Here is a 19989-nt window from a genome sequence, read left to right as displayed (position 1 = left end):
AAAAGTCATGTAGTATGAGATGATATTTACAAAACATATTAACTGTGTGAGGAATATATCCAGAATATATAAAGAACTCATATAAAAATCAATATGGAAATCACCCACATGAAAAATGAGTACAGAATTTAAACAGACATTTCACAAGAGAATATCCAAATGGGCAATGAACATCTGGAAAGGCCACCAACCTCATTAGTAAACAGAGAAATGCAAACTAAAACCCCAATGAGACATCACTACACATCAAACGAACAAAAATGAAAAAGTGGAAAGATACCAAACATTGGTGAAAAATATAGATCAACACATTCTCTCCTACTGTGGTGAAAATGAGTACCACCACTTTGGAAAGAGTTAGGCATCACCTAGTAAAGTTAAACTTATGCATGCCCTATGGCCCAGTATTCCACAACTAAATATGAAACTTAGAAAAACTCTTGTGCAGGTGAACCAGAGGATATCTACAAAAATATTCACAGCAGCATTAAACAACTCAAATATTAACCAAAGTAAAGTGGATAAATACATTATGGTATATTTAGACACTGGAATGTGTAGTGTAAGCCCTGACAGTTGGCTTTTGTTTTTGTACTGCAAGGACCTGACTTTGACAGCCCACTTCAAAGAGGGCTATCTTGAATAAACACATCACCAGCCACAAGACTAGATAAAGAGCCCAGCCGACCCCCGACACCCCCGCCCTCACCCCTCCAGGTTCCTTTGTTTTAGAGATCTTGGTTGATTTCAATAACTGACCATTTGGGCTGCTTTTTGTTTTCTCTTCCTGTGCTTTAAATCCCCCCACTTATGTTTTAAATTCACCAATAAAGAGTGAGCCCTCAAAACCCTAGTGCCCCGACCCCACCCCTGACCCCAACAAAAGCAGAACCCGAGTCCTGTGTTCTCTCTCCCTCTCTCTCTCTCCCCCCCTCCCTCTCCCTCTACCTATGACCTCGTTGTGTGGCCCCAGGTGTGCTGTGTAATTTCCAGGTCCTGTAAGTAATAAACCTTTATTTTTTCAGAGTTTCCTGATGGTTATTGCTGAAGGGCATCGTGCCATCATAATAAAAACTACAAGGGCGAGTCCAACCACAACATTGGTTATTGATAGGCTGAGACTGGCACAAAACAGAATGCTATACAGCAATGAGGATGAACAAACTAGAAGCACATGCTTCAACAGAGGTGAATATCACAAACATAATAGAGAAGAAAGAAAGCGAGTCACAGATGATTACCTACAATGTAGTTCCACTCAAAGTTCAAAAGCAGGTAAAACTGGACAAAGGATTAAATTGTTCAGGAACACATTCAAAGTTGGGAAAAAGAAAAGTAAGAAAACAAGTAACACAAGATTCAAAATAGTGGTTACCTCTGGGGTAGTGTCTTAGCTCCGGCTGCTATAACAAATTACTATAGACTGGGGCGCTTAAACAACAAACATCTATCTCTCAGAATTCTGGAGGCTGCGAGGTCCAAGATCAAGGTGCAAGCGGATTTGGTTCTTCGCTAGGGCTCTCTTTCTGGCTTGTTGATGGCTGTCTTCTTGTCATGTCCTCACAAGGTGGAGAGAGGGCTAGCTCTCTTCCTCTTCTTTTAAGGCTACTAATCCCATCGTGAGGACTCCACCCTCAAGACCTAATTACTTCCCCAAAGGCTCCACCTCCAACTACCATGACATTCGGGCTTCAACATACAGATTTTGGGGGGCACAATCATTCAATCCATACCAGGTAGGAAGGGATATGCCATTGGGAAAGGACCACTGGGGGTTGCTGAGGTATTGGCAATGTTTTATTTCTTAATCCACAAGTGGGCACATAGGTGTTCACGTAATTATTCTTTAAACTCTACATGAATATTTTATATGCTTTTCTATATGCACTATAGATTCCAGAGTTAAAAAAAAAAAAAAGAGTGATATCAAATCCCTCTGGATAACCTCAATGCACTGATGTCTTGAAGTTTCTGACTTTGTTTATTAATCTTAACCCAGAAAAGAAAAGGCACTCCTGATTTTGTCACGCTCCTGTTTTTCCCTGCTAGTGTTGTGATTAAGGGTTCTCAATCCTTGGAGAGCCTAAAGGCCAAAGAATACTAAGATATTTTATCTACCCTCCACTTTCCTGAGTCTGTGTCCAGCAGACCACGGTCCCCCACCTTTTGGATTCCCCAAGGAGAAAGGGTGAACCACATCCATTCAAGGCTGTGCAGGGCCTCTGAGGGCCGACAGCAGGGGCAGGTCTGTTTGGGACCCCACTGATAAGTATCGGGACTCCTCCCTCTGCGGATCTGGGTTCATCAGCCTCCAACCAAGGTCCTCACTTCAATGAGTCCTTAGGACATTGGGCGTGGCACATCTCGTTACCCCCGCCTCAGGTCTCCTAAGACCAAGAACAGGGATGGGACTCTGACAGGCCCCCTGTTTTGGGGAGAAGCCCTTTAGTACTCAGGGCCCTAACTGGGGCACCAATTGGGGCTAAAGCTCCTCCCTCTGCAAAACTGGGGCCTCCCCTTATCCCAAGGCCCTCCAATCCCTGTGACTCTCCAGGCAAAAATGAAGGGCTCCTGACCTGCGCGCTCTGCCGTGGGCGTTCCAGGGATAAGAACAACTGGGGCTCGGTGTGAACCTCTCTGCTCGTTGCGGGGGATCCTCTCACATCGCTCAGACCCCTAACCTTCATTCTTGTTGAACCGCTATAGAACTGGAGCCACTCCGCTAAACCAAAGCCCTCCTCTCCCTGTGACCCTGCAGGCAAAATCGAGGAGGCGCCTCAACCTGATGATTCTTCCCTGGGCTTCCCCCGGTGGCCCGCTGAGGCGGGAGGGGAGAGACTCGCGGGGCCGCCTATGTCCTGGGGGGTGGTTCCCCCACTCCTCATTCTCCATCCTCACCTTGCCCCCGAGCACTGTGGTGTCATGCCACCCTCAGCTGACCTGGGGCTGCTCCCCTCGGATCAAGATCCTCACCTTTCTGGAACCTCCGAGTTGGCAGTCAGGGTGACCCAAATCCAGCCACGGCTGTTCCAGACCTCCATGGGCGACAGCCAGGGCAGGGCTCTATGGGACCCCACTGTTCTGAGTGCCTCCCTCATTCCTCATTCCGGGTCCTCGCCCTGATGGCTGTCAGAGGCTCACGCTCCGCCCTCCGCTGACCTGAGGGCACCCACCTGATCCTGAGACTCCTGAAGGGCAAGTGAGGGGTTGCTCAGCCTCCCGGGCCTGCCTGGGCCCTGGAGGTCTCGGGGCAGCCGTAGGCTGGGCTCTGGGGGTTGTCTGTGCTCTGCGGGGTTGGTCTCTCCAGTCCTCCTACATGGGCGTCCTCATTTTGGCTCCTGTCTCCTTGATTAAAGGCTTCCTGGGAAATGCCACATCCCTGCAAACTTTTAAACAGTTTCCCTTTCTGTAAACCTGACAGAAAATGGTTCCTTGTCCTGGAGTGATGAGCGATGAGGCAGCTGGCCCTCAAGGCAAGAGGCCCAGGTCAGGTGGCACGCTGTGGGAGAAACAGCAAGTTGACCCATCCCCTCTCTTCACCAACCAGACTTAGCCTCTTACGTAACTTCAGTTCGAATATATGAACTTTCTACAGTGAAGGGGTAGCGCCTCAAGGTGTTATGAGCCTCTGTGCTTTCAAGGTGACCTGACATTGCATATATAGATGATCATGTGGTCGCTAAATATTATCATTTTTTCTTTATTCATATTTTTCATTTACTTTGGTATTCTTATTGCTCTGTGTATTCCAGTCCAGTAGTGTGTACAGTCTTTCTTCTTACTGCCTGAGATACATTTTGAAGTAGAGAGAAGAAAGGGGAATTAAGAGATACAAGGCTGGGATGACTGGGATAGCGTGAGAGTGGTTTTATTTTAAATAAGCCACTCTCTGGGAGTGTGTGTGAGAAAGTTTACTTTTGTCTTTGCACCTCTTTCACCAGCATATTTCCTAATGGAAATGAACCCCTATGTCTTTGTCCTCACACCCCGCCGCCACCCAAATTCATATGTTGAGATCCTAGCCTCCAAGGTGATGATATTACGAAGGGTGGCCTTTGGGACAGGACTAGGTCACGAGGGTAGAGTCCTCATGAACAGGATTAGTGCCCTTACAAAAAGCAGCCTGAGGAAGCTCTCTTGCCCCTTCCACTGTGTGAGGACACAGCTAGAGGGCCCCATCTCTGAACCAGGAAGTGGGCTCTTACCAGACACCAAATCTCCAGCACCTTGATCTTGGACTTCCCAGCCTCCAGAGCTGTAAGAAATGAATTTCTGTTGTTTATAAGCTACGCAGTCAATGGTATTTTTGTTACAGTAGCCCGAGTGGATTAAGACACCTTATAACAAATTTGACCACCCACATTAAGGAGCTCTCAGAAGCCTCACCTGTCTGTGGTTACAGGCCAGGGAGACCTGGTTCCTTCCACTCATGTCTGGAGCAGGCATAGTTTTTTTAATAAGGGTGGATTAGGTCAATGTCAGTTGGTGCTGCTAATCAGAGCGCTTTCCTCCAGTCTGGGTTTGTAAACTGGACAGCTGCCTCTTACAGACACTGACTTCTATTCAGATGCCTGCACCTTATTAACTTTCTCAAGATGCTCTCCAGCCTACAGCAAGGTAGAAGGGAGTCCACGTACTGCTGGAAATTAGTCCTGGCATAGGAAATGCATTCTCACTGTCGGTGAGTGATTCTGTGCACTGTAGATGGAATCATTTGTTTGACAGCTCTATAGGGAATAAGTTAGGTAAATATTAATATTTGCCTAAAAGGCAGAATTGATGAACCCTGACTCTTCCTACCTCACTTTGCCTGCTCATGCTCGAGGCTGTGGTTGTGAGAGACTGACCACATAGAGCTCCACAAAGGGATTTTTTGGATTTTTTTGAGGAGGAGGAGGAGGGGGATGGGAAGGAGGAGGGGGAGGAGGAGAGGAAGGGAAGTGGGGAGGGGGGAGGAGTGGGGGAGGGGAGGGGGAGGAAGGGGAGGAGGAGGGAAGGAAGGAAGGGAGGGAGGAAGGAAGCAAGGAAGGAAGGGAGGGAGGGAGGAGAAAAGATTCCTGCCCCTAAAGTACTATGTTAGTCTCATGCAGAGGTCAGCAACGACAGCTCTCAGGCCAAATCTAGCCCACCACCTGTTTTTGCAAATACAGATTACTTAAAACACAGCCACATTCATCCATTATGTATTATCTGTGGCTACTTTTATGCTACAAGGGCACAGTTGAGTAGTCTTGACAGAGACTGTATGTCCCACAGTGCCTAAAATATTTACTCTCTGGCCCTTTATAGAAAATGACTGTCAGTCCCTGATCTACCAGGAGAGACCAGCATTCACACAAGTAAATATAATTCAAGGCAGGATATGATAAAAGCTGGGACCCATAGAGGAAGTGCTGTGTGAGCACAGGAAAGCAGGAGGGCTTCTCAGAGGGAGAACACCGGAGCTGAGCTTTGAGGAACGGGGTGGATTCGGGCCAGCTGAGATCCAAGAGGGCATTCCAGGTGAGGTGGTCCTCAACCTTGTCTGCTCATTGCGATCACTTGGGGAGCTTGGAATAGGGATGCCTGGTTCTCCCCCCCAACCCAGAGATTCTGACTCAGTTGTTCTGGGGCAGGGCCTGGGCATCAGGATTTGTTAAAGCTCCCCAGATGATTCTAAGGGTGGCCCAGGTTGAGAAGCACTGGGCTGAAGAGGTGTCAGGAACCACTCAGGAGCAAGGTGTGGACAGAAGAAGTCTCTAGGTGCAGGGGGAAGGGTAGCGCATGGGAGATAAGCTTGGGGAGTAGGGAGTTGACATCCAGGCCGGAAACATTGGATTTTGTCCCAGGAAAAGGGACAGTAACAGAATGTGGGCATGAGAGCAACGTGATTAGAGGTGTACGTAAGGAAGCATAATCCAGAAGAAATGTGAAGAATAGATAGAAAATAAGCACCTGTTAGGGACTATTTGCAAGGGTTTAAGCAAAACAAGGAGTATATCTTATCTAGGGCAGTGACATGTGGCTGGGCAGATTCAGGGGTGAGGGTCAAAATTATAACAACTTGGGCGTGACATGGGTACCAACCCATCAGAATGGCCTCCACTATCCAGCCTCAGAGACCCCTGCTCTGGGGACTTACTCCTTTAGTTTGTGGATCATGGAGAAGTGTGGGGTCCTGGAGCAGAAGGAGAAGTCTTTTTGAACCGGAAGAACATAGCCTTTGGGAAACGGCTGCTACCAGAGACATTTTGGATGGTCATTTGCAGCCGTTGGGGGCTAGTTGGATGTGGGTGATGCCGAATGGCTGGAGCCAGAGACGATGGTGAGGTTTTGAATTTAAGTGATTGCGGGTGTTTTGACGGCCCTTAGAAGGCAAAGGGGACACAAAAAGAGGTGAAGGATCTTGAGAGACAGTGATTTTGGTCTTGAATATAAATAACCAGTTGGCATCAAAGGAGGACTGGCTTTCGTTATTAGGCACCTGAATAATTTGGAGTGATCCCTTTTCTGTGTTCTCTTAAAATGTGCAACAAGGCAGAAACTTCAAGAAACTTCAAGAGACCTAGAGACCAGTAAGGGGGTGATGCCCCTTCATTCTTGTCACAGCATTCAGATAGGACCCAACTGGTTTTAGCCCTTGGCTTGTGAGATGTTTTTCTTTTTCATTTGTTCAAGCAGAACTGCACCTCCTGCTTTAAAGGAACAGCAAAGAAGGTTTTGCCTGCAGTCAGGATTCCACTTCTGAAAAGGCAGGTACACTGGACTTTTTTTTTTTTTTTTTTTTTTTTTAACTTTTTTTTTTTTTTTTTTTTTAATAGCTACTTTATTTATTTATTCATTTATTTTTGGCTGTGTTGGGTCTTCGGTTCGTGCGAGGGCTTTCTCTAGTTGCGGCAAGCGGGGGCCACTCTTCATTGCGGTGCGGGGACCGCTCTTCATCGCGGTGCACGGGCCTTTCACTATCGCGGCCCCTCCAGTTGCGGGGCACAGGCTCCAGACGCGCAGGCTCAGTAGTTGTGGCTCACGGGCCCAGCTGCTCCGTGGCATGTGGGATCTTCCCAGACCAGGGCTCGAACCCGTGTCCCCTGCATTAGCAGGCAGATTCTCAACCACTGCGCCACCAGGGAAGCCCTACACTGGACTTTTAACAACCTCTTTTGACCTAGGTAAAATTGGAAAAGCAACATCTAATCAGGAAAGCAGTACCTTCTTTGAGGTGGGTTTAATGGGCAGATAGCTCTCAGTTCTTTAAAAGAAACATTAAGCAACAAGCAGATACAACTTTTTGTTGTTGTTGTTGTTGTTTTACAAAGGTTTCTCATGGGAACATGGGAAGCATGACATGTCCCATTAGTTGCTATCAGGTAAAATTAGTCTTTCTGAGCAAGGCATGACGAGTACAACAGACAACAGCCACTGTTGGTTGACCTCATTTGTGTACCACCAGAAAGGAAAAATAATCAATTGTGTGGTGAGTTCTAAGATGACTCTAGGTCGATAAGAGCGAGCAGTCCTGCAAGGCTGATGTCTGTCCTCAACTCATATACTCCCAGCTCTGAGCAGGGGTGGGATGCTGGGGGACCTTGCCACTCTGTATGGACAGAGTTTAGGTCCAAATGACTAAGGTGTTGAATTGAACTCAGGCCACATTAGGAAAGGGATTCCAAGGCTCTCAACCCAGGTGCTTTGGGGAAATGTGTAGACATCACCAGATGGCACAGAAAAAAATATCAAGCCCAATGTGGATTTCTTCACAGTAAATGATGTCCTCTGCCAGTGACCACAAATTGAATATGCATGGGATTCACTTGGGCATCTGGTAGAATTCCGATGCAATAGGTGTGAGGCCGGGCACAAGAGTCTGCATTTTCAACTAGCTACCAGGTGATGGCGACACTGCTGGTCCACTGACCATACTTTTGCAATATCCTGGAAGACTCCCCAAGAGTGGACACACCAACATAGACTGTTCTAGCAAACGGCACACTAGTGAGTCAGAGCTAGTCTAGTCCCTCTGAGAGGCACTGAGGTGGGAGGGACACACTGGGAAACACACTGGGTAGGTGCCAAAGTTGACAAGTGATAGCAAAATGCTTGACCTCCTTGATCTCAGCTCTGGGAAGGGGGCTGTGCTTTTATAAATTCATTTCTATAATACTGAACACAGTTCAGTCCATATTTAAGGGGCAGGACTCCTGCTTTTGTGTCATTTTCTTGACAACGTATTATCCCATTTCTCTTGTTTCTCAATATTGAACCCAGTGAACAGGAAGGTTCTCTGCCTGGTGTGTTACGGGATAGTCCTGCGTGATTCACCTTCCCTCTAGCAGAAGGGCCTGATGAACCTCTCCTCATCCACGTCATCTCCAAGCCAATTAGTTTTCATTTTCCCAAAGCCTGATGACGTGTGGAAACACAAATCATGACACTTTCCTTTAACTTCCTCCTTTGTGAGATGTGGCGTTGGGTCTGGGCATTCTCTGGGGTGTCTTCCAACTCCAATAATCCATGACTCTAAGAGAATATTAAATTCTCAAACTACAATCTGTGCATTAATAAAGCTTTCTTTTCTGACATAGTAGGCAGCATGCTTCAGAGTTTCTAATAGGAAAAATCACCTGTGCTTTGGGTGGAGCTCTGAGCAATTAACATGGATCAATCTTAAATGTCAATTTGGGTTTTTATGCCCTGGGTGCCTCAAAGATTTTAGTCTTGCCGTCTTCCCATGTAATCCAGGGAAACTAGAGATACAGAGTCTACTTCAGGCACAAATATGAATCATCACTTTTAGCTATTTAAAGCGTTGACACTTTCAGAGGGCATTTACAATTTAACCAGGGGGTGTACGTGCTATACTTCATGGGGGTGGGGTGCGTGGCAGGGGAGGTGGTGATATACCTGGGAATAGAGAGTCTTCTCCCAAGATGACCCCACGGTGGTGGTTATACACACCTCCACACGCTGGAGCCCCTGGGCCTGGCTGGCAGTGTGCCCCTCCGGGAATTGGCTGACCACATCTGATGGGCATGCCTGGTTACCCCTTCTCACCTAGGGCGCAGGGAGCATGGACAGCCCCCATTTGCGGCCAGCTGTTGTGTCGTTTCTTTGCGGCTTTCCTGCTCTCTGATGACTAGGATTATCCCAGAAAGCAGAGGCTCTCAAACTTTGGTATTCAAGCCCTAAAGAGAAAAATTTGGAATAACTGTCAAAATTATTAAGATACATGGTCTTTGGTTCCACAGTTCCACATTTAGGATTTTTTTTCCCAACACTTGCTCATGCATGAAATTATATATGTGATTCACTGCAACAATGTTCGTAATAGCAAAATATTGGAAACAACCTAAATGTTCATCAATGGCAGACTGGATAAATAAATTAGGAGATACTCTGTAGGTGTAAGAAAGAATGAGGGGACTTCCCTGGTGGCGCAGTGGTTAGGACTCCACGCTCCCGACGCAGGGGGCCTGGGTTTGATCCCTGGTCAGGGAACTAGATCCCACATGCATGCCGCAACTAAGAGTTTGCACGCCACAATTAAGGAGCCCGCGTGCCGCAACTAAGACCCGGTGCAACGAAATAAATAAATAAATATTTTTTAAAAAAAGAAAGAAAGAATGAGGAAGAACTTTATATAATGATATGGAAAGATTGCCAAGATACAGTGGGTAGTGAAGCAAGCAAGAGGCAAAACAATGCATATAATATGCTACCATTTCTGTAAAATGTAAAACGGTGGTGGGATACAGGAAAACACATATTTGTATTTATTTGCATATGCATAAATAATGTCCAGGGGTATACACATGTAAGGAACTAATAACAATGGCCACCCTTTGGAGGAAGGTGGCGATGGATGCTGAGAACTGTGAGGGCAGGGGACTGCAGTAGCCTAGTGTCTTTTCACTGAATACCTTTCTGTGTTTTCAATTTTGAATCATGAGAATGGCTTACTTATTCAAAAGTTAAATATGTGTTTTAAAAGTTTAATGAAACAAAACTCTCACGTTCTAAGGAATCCCCTAGGGTGCTTTAAAATGCAGATTTTTTTTTTAGGCCACGCCCTCAGATGTTCCAGAGTCAATAGGGATCGAATTGGAGAATCTGTCTTTTGCAACAAGCAGCCTGGGTGCTTCTGGTGTATTGATAGATGGTTCTGGAACCAAGGAACTATGGGGCATATAGCCACAGACTACATTCATGCAACAGCTATATTTTTATTGAACATTGCATACATGCATCTGTCCATTTCATAAATTATGCTTTATTATATTAAGAAATAAAACACATTTCTTATCTTCTGTGACTTGAATATTCAGCTTACTACACTGGATTTGACTTAATGTCATACAGACCAGGTACAATGTGATAGCATTGGGAACATTTCTTGAAAAATAAGAGTACAATCAATGAGCACGATTCATAGACAAAATTTTACATGGTCACACAGTTAAGTTTGCACATTTAAAAGGATCTGAATCATTCACATTATTATTGTGAATTTCTTATAAATAATTCATTACTCTAAGGAGTCTAGGCAAAGCCAAGCCATGACATTATTTATACTAAGTACCACACCTGGAACTTGTTCCGAGTTATTTAATACAGAACACATTTTTAATGTAATAAATATTTACAGTTAATTGTAACAAGTACAATTATAATTTACAAAGTATGAGTATAATATTTAAAACAAAATGGAAAGCGACATTAAAGAAGTTTGTGCCAGGTATTTTTACAACTCACTGAATTGACCATTTCAACAAATTTTATTACCCAAAACCCTGCTGACTTGGATGCAAAAGGTCATGTTTGAATCAGTTAAGCCCAAATTAAAGGAAAAAACATTTTTAAAGAAAATCAGTTTAACTTTCTTAATGTTGTACATGGTCAATAATGATATATCAATATCAGTAGCTAAAATTGAAGCAAAGTGATGAAAAATTTAGATTCACAACAGGCCCAAATTATATAATGTACTTTGAACACTGAAATCCTGGATTATACCAAAATTTTCAAGCTTGTCTGGGAATTAATGAGGTGTTCAGTGTGTGAGGTTTTACTATCCATTAAAATGATCCTTTTAGGGGCTTTCCTGGTGGCGCAGTGGTTGAGAATCTGCCTGCCAATGCAGGGGACACGGGTTCGAGCCCTGGTCTGGGAAGATCCCACGTGCCGTGGAACGGCTGGGCCCGTGAGCCACAATTGCTGAGCCTGTGCGTCTGGAGCCTGTGCTCTGCAGCAAGAGAGGCCGCGACAGTGAGAGGCCCGCGCACCGCGATGAAGAGTGGCCCCCACTTGCCGCAACTAGAGAGAGCCCTCACACAGAAACGAAGACCCAACACAGCCGTAAATAAATAAATAAACAAATACTTAAAAAAAAAAAAAAATGATCCTTTTAAAAGACCATAAAATTACGTGAGTCCTTCCATGGCATTATATAGCTCTGGGAATGAAATTTAAATTTGGGTAATAAAAGGAAAATAATCTTATTTTCTAGAACCAGAGCTCAGAGAGAGCAGAGAGACAGTGGTGTCTGGGATTATAACAGGGCACTTAGGGCTGGGCACTCAGATAGCTAGGTCCATACCTGAGCCCATGACTTGGCCCCTTAGTCCGGGAGATCGTTTTCTATGCAAGGCTATTCATGTAGCCTGCGTCTCTAGACTCCAGGAAACCATCCACTGTCATATCTTACTCTTTTGAGGGGGAAGTGGGTGGTTCCACCTCTTCCTGACACCTTTTCGCCAACTAATCCTGATTTGAAGGAGGATGCCTGGACTGATTCCTCTCACTGGGGTCCTCTCTCTGAACATGGCACTTCACCAAGGTTTTTTTCTCCTCAGTTAGTCACATAACCAGGTGGGAAATTCTTCCCAGGGCCTTCGATTGCAACTGAATTGTGTCTCTGGGGGCAACTGAACTAAGGGACCTCCTTGCCCACCTACTTTGTGCTGCATTTCAGCCTCTGCCTGCAGTGAGTCCTTAACTTATGTGCTTAGAAACATCTTCGATGCCCTTTGTGCATATTCTTTGACTTTATCACTAGTTCAGGCCTTTGGACAAAATCTAGAGTAGGAAACAGGACGGTCTATTATGTTCCATGGACTGAATTTCTCACGAGGGCTGGATTTGGGAAGCAACGCTGAGCAGTGGACTGGACGAGGACGTAAGAGAGATGCAGGCCCAGGTTAATGCTCTGTCATTCAGCTGTGCCATGTGGCCTTGGCATCGTGGAGCGATCTCCCTGAGCCTTGGCTTCATCTTCTGAATGCTCTTCAAGGTGCTGGTTAGGATGAACAGCAATGTGCTCCGCACTGCATGTGGCACGTCCTCGGGGCTTGGGGAAGTTGAGCCCCTCCCTTCCAGCACTTCTAGAGCCACAGGACTCCATTCAGACGCGGAATGCCATTCCCAATAGTATGCCTCTCCTGAGGCAACCAACGACGACTCCATTCACTCCCTCGTGCCAAGTTAAACAGAGTCACTTGGGGGGGCAACAGACTATCCTGTAAACTGGGGTGGCGATGATCAGCACTGTTCTTCAATAGCACAGAATGGGCCATGAGAATGAATGAGATCAGGTTACGTTGAACCATATGAAATCATCTTTTTTAACGTCAATCTGGTCCCTTTCATGGGACACTTTCATGCTTCAGCCTCATAGTTCCCTGGGCCTTTTAATCTAATAGTGGATGGTCACTAGTCAATGTCATTTACAAATTTCCACAGTAAAGGATGTAAAGCAGCTCTCTGGTCAGCAGCGAAGGCTTGGATTAGATGAGGCAATGTAGACCATGAACACTAGGTCAATACAAAGTATTTTTTGAATTAATTGTGAATATGTAATATTTTAACCGAGGGGCTCTTCAACTTTTTAAAAATTTAGATAAATCCCACCGAATACATTTCTAACGTGAACTTTCACATGAGAAAAATTTGTTCTCAGTGTTCGGTTTGTTGATTGCTCCTAAAAAAGGGTGTCTTTGAAGGCCAAATATCATGGTAAGAGATTGCTTGATATTACAGTTGTTGTGTTTGTGTTGGGCGTGTATGTGTGTCGGGGGCGGGGGGCAGAGTTGTCGAGGTCGGGGCTGAGAGAAGTGACCGTGCAGATACAGAGTGAAGTACAGCTTGTTAGGGCTCGGTTTCACTGACTAGCTCACACAAAGCCTGCTCCCAGGAGAGTGACTAATTCCTTTGTTTTCAGCTCTTAATCCATTTTATGAAAATTCAGCCAAATATTAGACAAATGTGTCAAATGTGCTCCATTCCTCTCAGCAACCCAGGGTTAATTCGAAGCTACTCTTTAGTGGGAGCTCCTTCCTGGTGTGGGTGTGAAGGGCACAAATGGCAAGAAAGTTTGCACCTCCCCACCTCCTCACAACACCGTGTGTACACTTATCCCACTCTCATACAGTCAGGTTCCCGGGGCCATCGTTTCTATCTGGCTCCTGGGAAAAGTGACTTAGCCACCTTGCAGTCCACAGACTGAGGGTGTCATTCAACTTGTAGTCCCCAGACAAAGCTAATCACTATTACCAGAAGCTACTTGGCACATGAGTAGACCCTGAAACCAATAACCAACGGCTACTTGGGCACAAACGAAGACTTTATAACTTAAGTGTGCCCATGTCCTGTGGACAAGTTTATTTATTTCTATTTAACGTATATTTTCATAACAAGCTGAACTTGGTTTGTGTGAAGTAGCCTCTAAACTGTTTATTTATCTCAGGGTTCTCCATCCTTCAAGATGAACCCAAATTGTTTGTGGGGCAAAGCAGGGAAATTCAGGGCTTATTAATGAGGAGGAAGGCCAGGTTCAGTGGGGGAGTGAGGGCAGCCAGAAGAACAGGGTTCAGCCATCTGCACTTATGGGGAATCATCACGTCAACAACAGGGTGGGGCCAGGATCGTCTTGCTGTGGAAAATCCCTCCAAGCAGCAGCCATTGGTGGGAGGACTGCTTTGTTTATTGCTTAATCTGTCACTGTTGAGCTGCCTGCCTCAGGGAGGCTCCATTTAAGATAGATTGAAAGGTAGTATCTGTCAACTGAATAAACACAGATGGTTTTCCACAGCCAAAATTGATTTTTTTTTTTCCTCACCAAAGACAGAAGCTCTAAACGTGATTATCTTTGGAAGCCAGGAGTGAAATGTCTTAGCTCCAGCCGCTGCCACACTCAGCCCTAACGGAGAGGTGATACCACGTGGGGGCTTGGGTCTCCCTCACCGTGATTTTAGGTTCCAGAGGTGAAATAAAAATTTGACTTCCCTAGAGAAAGGCCCGGCTGAGTTCCTCCCAGTGAGAAAGTTGGAGTCAATCCATCAGTTGATTCACAAAATAATTTGATCAGTCCTCTAGGTCACTGGCTGGCAAAGGCCTCCTCCAACCTTTTCACTGAAGAGTCTCAAAGAGGTGATAAGATTTGCCTAAGGACACACAGCTAGACCCAGACATCGATCTCCTGTTTATCCAGAAGCTAGAAAGGAGGCCAGACACAGTCTATGCCATGATGTTAACTGAAGGAGGCATTAAGATAAGTCCTACTCCCAAAACGTCTTCGGAAGCAGGGAGATCAGAGATGCTTGAACAAGTCATGATAGGAACCCAGAATGCTATGCACTTTAGCATATGTATGTATGGAGTCACTTATACTCAAGAGTTTTGAAGAAAGCCAAGGGTAAAACTGTGGAGCAGCAGTTCAAGATAACAGGTGCGTGGAGGTTGAAGAAGTGTGAATAGGAAAAGTACTCTTTGTACAAGGAGGAGATTGAGCAAGGTGTTTTCTTCTGTCTCTTTCAGCTCTAATTACAAAACATAACAAGCTAACGGGATATCATTCATACAGATTATTCGAAGCGATGGAATTGTCTGTCTCCTTCCATTCCACTATTGGGAACATGAGTGTAGAATGGTGGTTGAAGGATTTCTCAAGAGGAGTTGCTGCAAAGGTGGCAGAAGTGGGACAACTGTGAGCAGGTGGCTACATAAATGCTTAAGAGACAGAAATAGAAACAATGATGGGGCTCAGAGGATCTCAGCAATAGAAGGGACTGTCCTCTCATTCTAGAGATTTAAAAAAATGATAGCCATATATATATACATATATATATGGCTAGAGACAGAGTTGGGATGTCAAGCTAAAAATCTTGGTTCTTTCAGCTATACTACCTGTCTTCTTTTCAAACTGTCCCATGTAATTATGGAGCACCAGGAAAGCAGGTGTGTACGGTATGTAAGTGCATGTAGCAAACAGAAGTGCAGAGGTTCACTCCAGCTAATACAATTATAAATACAGATCTCTACAACAGTCCTGGTCCCAACTTCTAAAGCTCTGCAGACAGTGAGCACTTCCTTGTAACAAGACACAGAAATCTTATAAAAATCTCATGTGGAAAAGAGAGCTGACTGTTCTATCTCACCTGGATAGAGAAAACCAGAACTAAAACTTAGTGTGTGAGGGCTACACATGAGGGCACATTTGCAGAATTTGGATTTATCTGAAAGTGGGGTAACACATTTGCAATCTGTCAGAATTGGCCTGTCTCTGAGTCAAGAAAAACTTGATTCAGGGCTTCCAAAGAAGGCGACTCAAATCCTTTTACTCACTTAGAAAACAAAAAAGATTTAAATCCAGTATTTTTCTGCACATGGGCTGTTTCATAAATACTCTTCATAAGTAGAAACTTAATGTATCTGTAGCTGTCTTTCAATCAGTTCTTAAAGCTGACACCTCCCCCCACAACTTTCTTACACATACTGAGACAGAAACACATATTACTGACATTGAATTCATTTCCTGCCACAGACTTTAGGTAAAGCAGGCATTAAATGTAAACATGTTTCTATTTCCACTCAAATATGATCCCTTTCTTCTCATGTGAAACTACTTCTTCAGCGTAGCAGACAAGGACAGCCAAATAGAAGTAAATACATTTGTCTGAAAACCTATATGCCTAAAATAAATACTATATTTTATGCACTTTTATAAATGTTTGATGAATGGATAGCATGATCAATTTTCCCCGCGAAGGATTTCTCTGATATGGTGGAACCGCACCATGGATGACTGCAACTGGGTAAAAGCAAAAAGGACCTGCATTGAGTTAGAATTCGGAGTGTGAGCTATCACTCCCCAGCCACACCTGGACCTCAATATACGTGTCAGTGTGTTTCGTTGTGTTTTTGCCTTAAAATGATGTGGTGAGTGTTTCTCCTATGTCCTCAGCAATGTCTTTTAAAAACAATCGACACTCAGGGATTTGTTTTAAATTGGCTTCCGGTGTTATCAGCTTGGGGACTGTCCCTTATACATGGGACTCGCCTAGGGTTGACTTTTCATATTACAAGTGTAAAAAAAAGTTCCTTGGTTTGTGATTATAAGTATTCCTGAAAAACGACTCAAATCGTATTCTTAAAGCACTAACTTCTGCTTAAAGAAATGACAAGGTGAAGTCTTTCACAAAGTGGACATTCAGTGTACAATTTCTCTGCTATATAAATCTGGTTGTTCATATAGTTTCTATGACTTAGTTGAGCACATCTGTATGTCAGGGTTTAATGCTTAAAATAATGGTTTCCTATTTGTTCCCTTTTCTAAAAAAGGGAAAGTTTGCTCTGCGTCAGAAGCAGCATTCACAAGTTGAAATGGAAAACACAGGCCTTGATGGGCCTTTCAAACATAATGGTGACCCATTTGGGCCTCTCCCCAACCCACCCACATCACTCATGAGCCTGCCAAAGGGTCTTCGGAGGGTACCGAGACAACAACAGAGGCGAGGGTTCCTTACCAGCCATAAAGCAAAACCAGGAGTCCCTAGGGGGGCAGGGTCAAGGGTCAGTCTAGACGTACCCCTCGTGACAGATGTTTCCGTTGATGAGGCTGAAGGTGGCCGCGGAGGGGGTGGTGCTCTTGAAGGAGGTCATGCAGGTGGTGCTTCTGCCGGTGCTGTGAGACCGGGTCATCAGGCTGGGCCGGCAACAGAGGAGCTGGGTGTTGAACTGTTTCCTGAAACTCTTGCTCAGCAGGTAGAGGGCAAAGGGGTTCACGCAGGAGTTGGTGAAGGCCAGGAGGCGGGCGCAGATGCTGGTGACGAAGTGGAGCATGGAGGTGTCCACCTCGGAGTAGTGGTAGGAGCGGTACAGGTAGATGACGTGGTTGGGGAGCCAGCAGAAGGCGAAGAGGCCCACAAACACCAGCACTGTCTTGGCCAGGCGCTTCCGGGATTCGATCTGAGGAGAGAGTGACACAGAGACAAAGAGGTGGGCAGAGCAGAAGATGGGGAAAATGAATTAGGGAAATGGACGGGCTCACAAGGCCACAGAAAACAAGTTCAATAGTTCGAATGTGCCTCTGAGAGCAGCTCTTGAAACAAAGTTGATTACATGCTTGAGTGGACTGCACAGTGAAATTCTAGTAAGTGCCCTCTTTGTCCTCAGGAGGGCATTGGTGCAGTTATCAGCCATATGACTTCATGTCTTTCTTGGCTCCACAGTTAATAATTTCTTCTTCCCTCTGATGCTTAAAAAAGCAGCCAGCTTTGTTCTTCCTCATTCGCCAAACCAAGATAACTGCCTATTATTATTTTTTTTACTCTCAAGTTTTTTCTGGCCTATATAACATAGGAAGGGTCTCAGACAAAAGCGGGCTGAGCATCTCCTTTTTTTCCCAACTCCCTCTGCTACGGCAAGGGGGAAACATTGTTCTCTTTAAAGAATCGGGTACACTGGATGTTCACCATTGAGAGGTCTTTCAAGCAGGGAGACAGTTTCACTGAGAACTGCCATTTTCCCCCCATAATTGATGAGGGAAAAAAAGAATTTTAGAGGGTGAAGCCTCCAACTGAGTCACCTACACGTTTTAAATGGAGGGAGAGTCTTTCTGCTTTTCCATCATAAATACCACACAATCTACATTTGGACTAGAAGACAAAAACTGATGAAGACGACAAAGCCAGAGCCCCTGGTTTCTACCATTTATACCACAGGATGAAATTATGGGGGTGACAGGGGGATTGGGGAAGGGAGCCTAACGCTTAAGGAGGGCATCCTGCACTCTGGGCCATCTGGGGGTACATGTGTCTCTCTTGTAATCCTCCAACAGCCTTACAATATATGGGTTATTACCCTCATCATGGATAGAAAACTGACTCTCAGAGAGGGTAAGTAAGTCAGGAAGCCTGGATTTGAACTCAAATCAATGTGAACCCATCTTAATCAAACTACTGCTTTTTCTTCAACCAGCCTCGTTTTCCTGCCCTTTCTGCTTTATCACATGTGGTAACCGTCTTCCTACCCAAACAATGTGATTGGAGCTTAAAGAAGTCACATCCTTATGAGCCTCAACATTTTATTTTTTAAAAAACAACAACACATTTTCCAGATTTTTCTCAAAAAGAAACCCATACTCCAAAGCTTTCAGGTTCTCAACACCTCACTAGCCTAGGTCTCTTTAATAAGAGAACAAGATTCTTAAAGAACACCTGCATGCCTAGTCTTCTGAAGCTAGGAGTTCCTGTTTACCATCTGGCCACAGATCACTCACCTCTTCTACTGCAGAATCAGGCAACATGACCACCCAAATACTGAACTTGTCAGTGGAGTCCTAAAGAAACGCAAGGAATCAAATCCCCAAGGAGGAAATGAATCACTCCTAAGCACCCACCTGCTTCTTGACGTGTATATTCCCTTCCACGGGTAGGTTGTATGCACTCTGGATCAGATTTTTGGCAATGAAGTAGTAGTAAACAGAGATGATCGACAGCGGGATGATGTAGAAGACCAGGAAGGAAGCCATGGAGTGGATTTTGGGGTGCAGCTCATTAGAGTGTGGGTACGGGGCACAGCTAATGAAGGTCTGGTTGGTGCTTTCCTCGTGGAAGGGATGTAGGTCAGAAAACACAGCCTCTGGGATGGCCAGAAACATGGAGATGATCCAGATCAGTGCAGCTTTGAGGCAGATCTTCATCAGGGCATGAGAGCCCTGGATATCCATTGGCCGGACGATGGCTTTGTACCTGGGGCAGGGAAGAGGGAAGTTGTCTAATACTATTATGGATGCATGGGCCGGGACTAGGGTGAGGCCAGTGAGGGCCCTGAGGTGCAATACTTAAGGAGGTGTTGACTGTCAGGTTCATGCAAGTGCCCACTCTGAACGCACAGTGAGCGCCTCCTTAAATGTTGCACCCCAAGTACCTGGCTCACCTCATCCTAGTCCTGGCCCTGAAGGATGCTGCTCCCTTCCCCCAGCAGTAATATTCTGCCCACATTCTTTCTTGATTTTAAGAATACTTCTCAGAAAAGCTGAAGCTCCATTTATTTTTCTTCTTAGATCACAGAAATGAATAACAAAGCATGTTTAACAAAGGACGCCGGAACAAGAAGGTTGGCTTTTTTTTCTTTTTGGCAAAGCCTTCATTTTGAGTATTCAAATGCAGTTTAGGAAACCTTTAGTCACTGAGTATTTACATACGCCTCTTTTCTTTTTCAAAGGTTGCAGAACAAATAGTCCGCTGAAAAAGTCATACACAGAAGCATCCCTGTAATTATCAAATTAATCTTTCCCCCGCCCTCCTACTCTCTTTCAGCCTCATCTTCTCTTGCAGTATTTAGGTCCTTCCTGGTTTCTGTGCTACGTGTGCCCCTGTCGTGGGTCGAGTGCTCTGGGAATGAGACATTGAGATGAAGTCAGGAGGACACAGAGTTTATTGTTGATGAACACCCGTGGGGAAAGGGAAGGAGGCAGGACTGGGCAGAGGGAGCTGGCAGACCCTGATGCAGGTCTGACAAGGTCTACACCAGCCAAGGTGACCAACCATCCTAGTTTGCCTGGGCATTTCCCAGTTTTAGCACTGAAAGTCCTATGCCCTGGGAAACTTCTCAGTCCCAGTGACCGTGACAGCTGGTCGCCCTACACCAGCCCAGTGGGAAGCTCAGGAGCAAAGATTGCCCAGTGAAGGGGTGCTGTCTCGGTGGAAATGGCCAAGCCCTTGTATTACCACCTGG

The 19989-nt window shown here is 45.3% G+C and overlaps 1 protein-coding gene across 1 annotated transcript in view; it reads right to left on the bottom strand.

The window, feature by feature from the left end:
• Positions 1 to 16646: 16646 nt before the first annotated feature.
• Positions 16647 to 19989, bottom strand: part of GRPR (gastrin releasing peptide receptor) — a 36960-nt gene continuing 33617 nt past the window's right edge. The window contains exons 2-3 of the mRNA XM_036839949.1: positions 18650 to 19001; positions 16647 to 17217 (exon numbers count right to left, since the gene is read on the bottom strand). Coding sequence (XP_036695844.1) covers positions 16828 to 17217; positions 18650 to 19001 — 742 coding nt within the window. The 3' untranslated portion in view covers positions 16647 to 16827. The remainder of the gene's footprint in view (positions 17218 to 18649; positions 19002 to 19989) is intronic.

This window comes from Balaenoptera musculus, chromosome X, assembly GCF_009873245.2.
Source record: "Balaenoptera musculus isolate JJ_BM4_2016_0621 chromosome X, mBalMus1.pri.v3, whole genome shotgun sequence".
NCBI classification, from domain to species: domain Eukaryota; kingdom Metazoa; phylum Chordata; class Mammalia; order Artiodactyla; family Balaenopteridae; genus Balaenoptera; species Balaenoptera musculus.
Note: the sequence above shows the minus strand (reverse complement) of the source record. Positions and strands in the feature narration are given on the sequence as shown.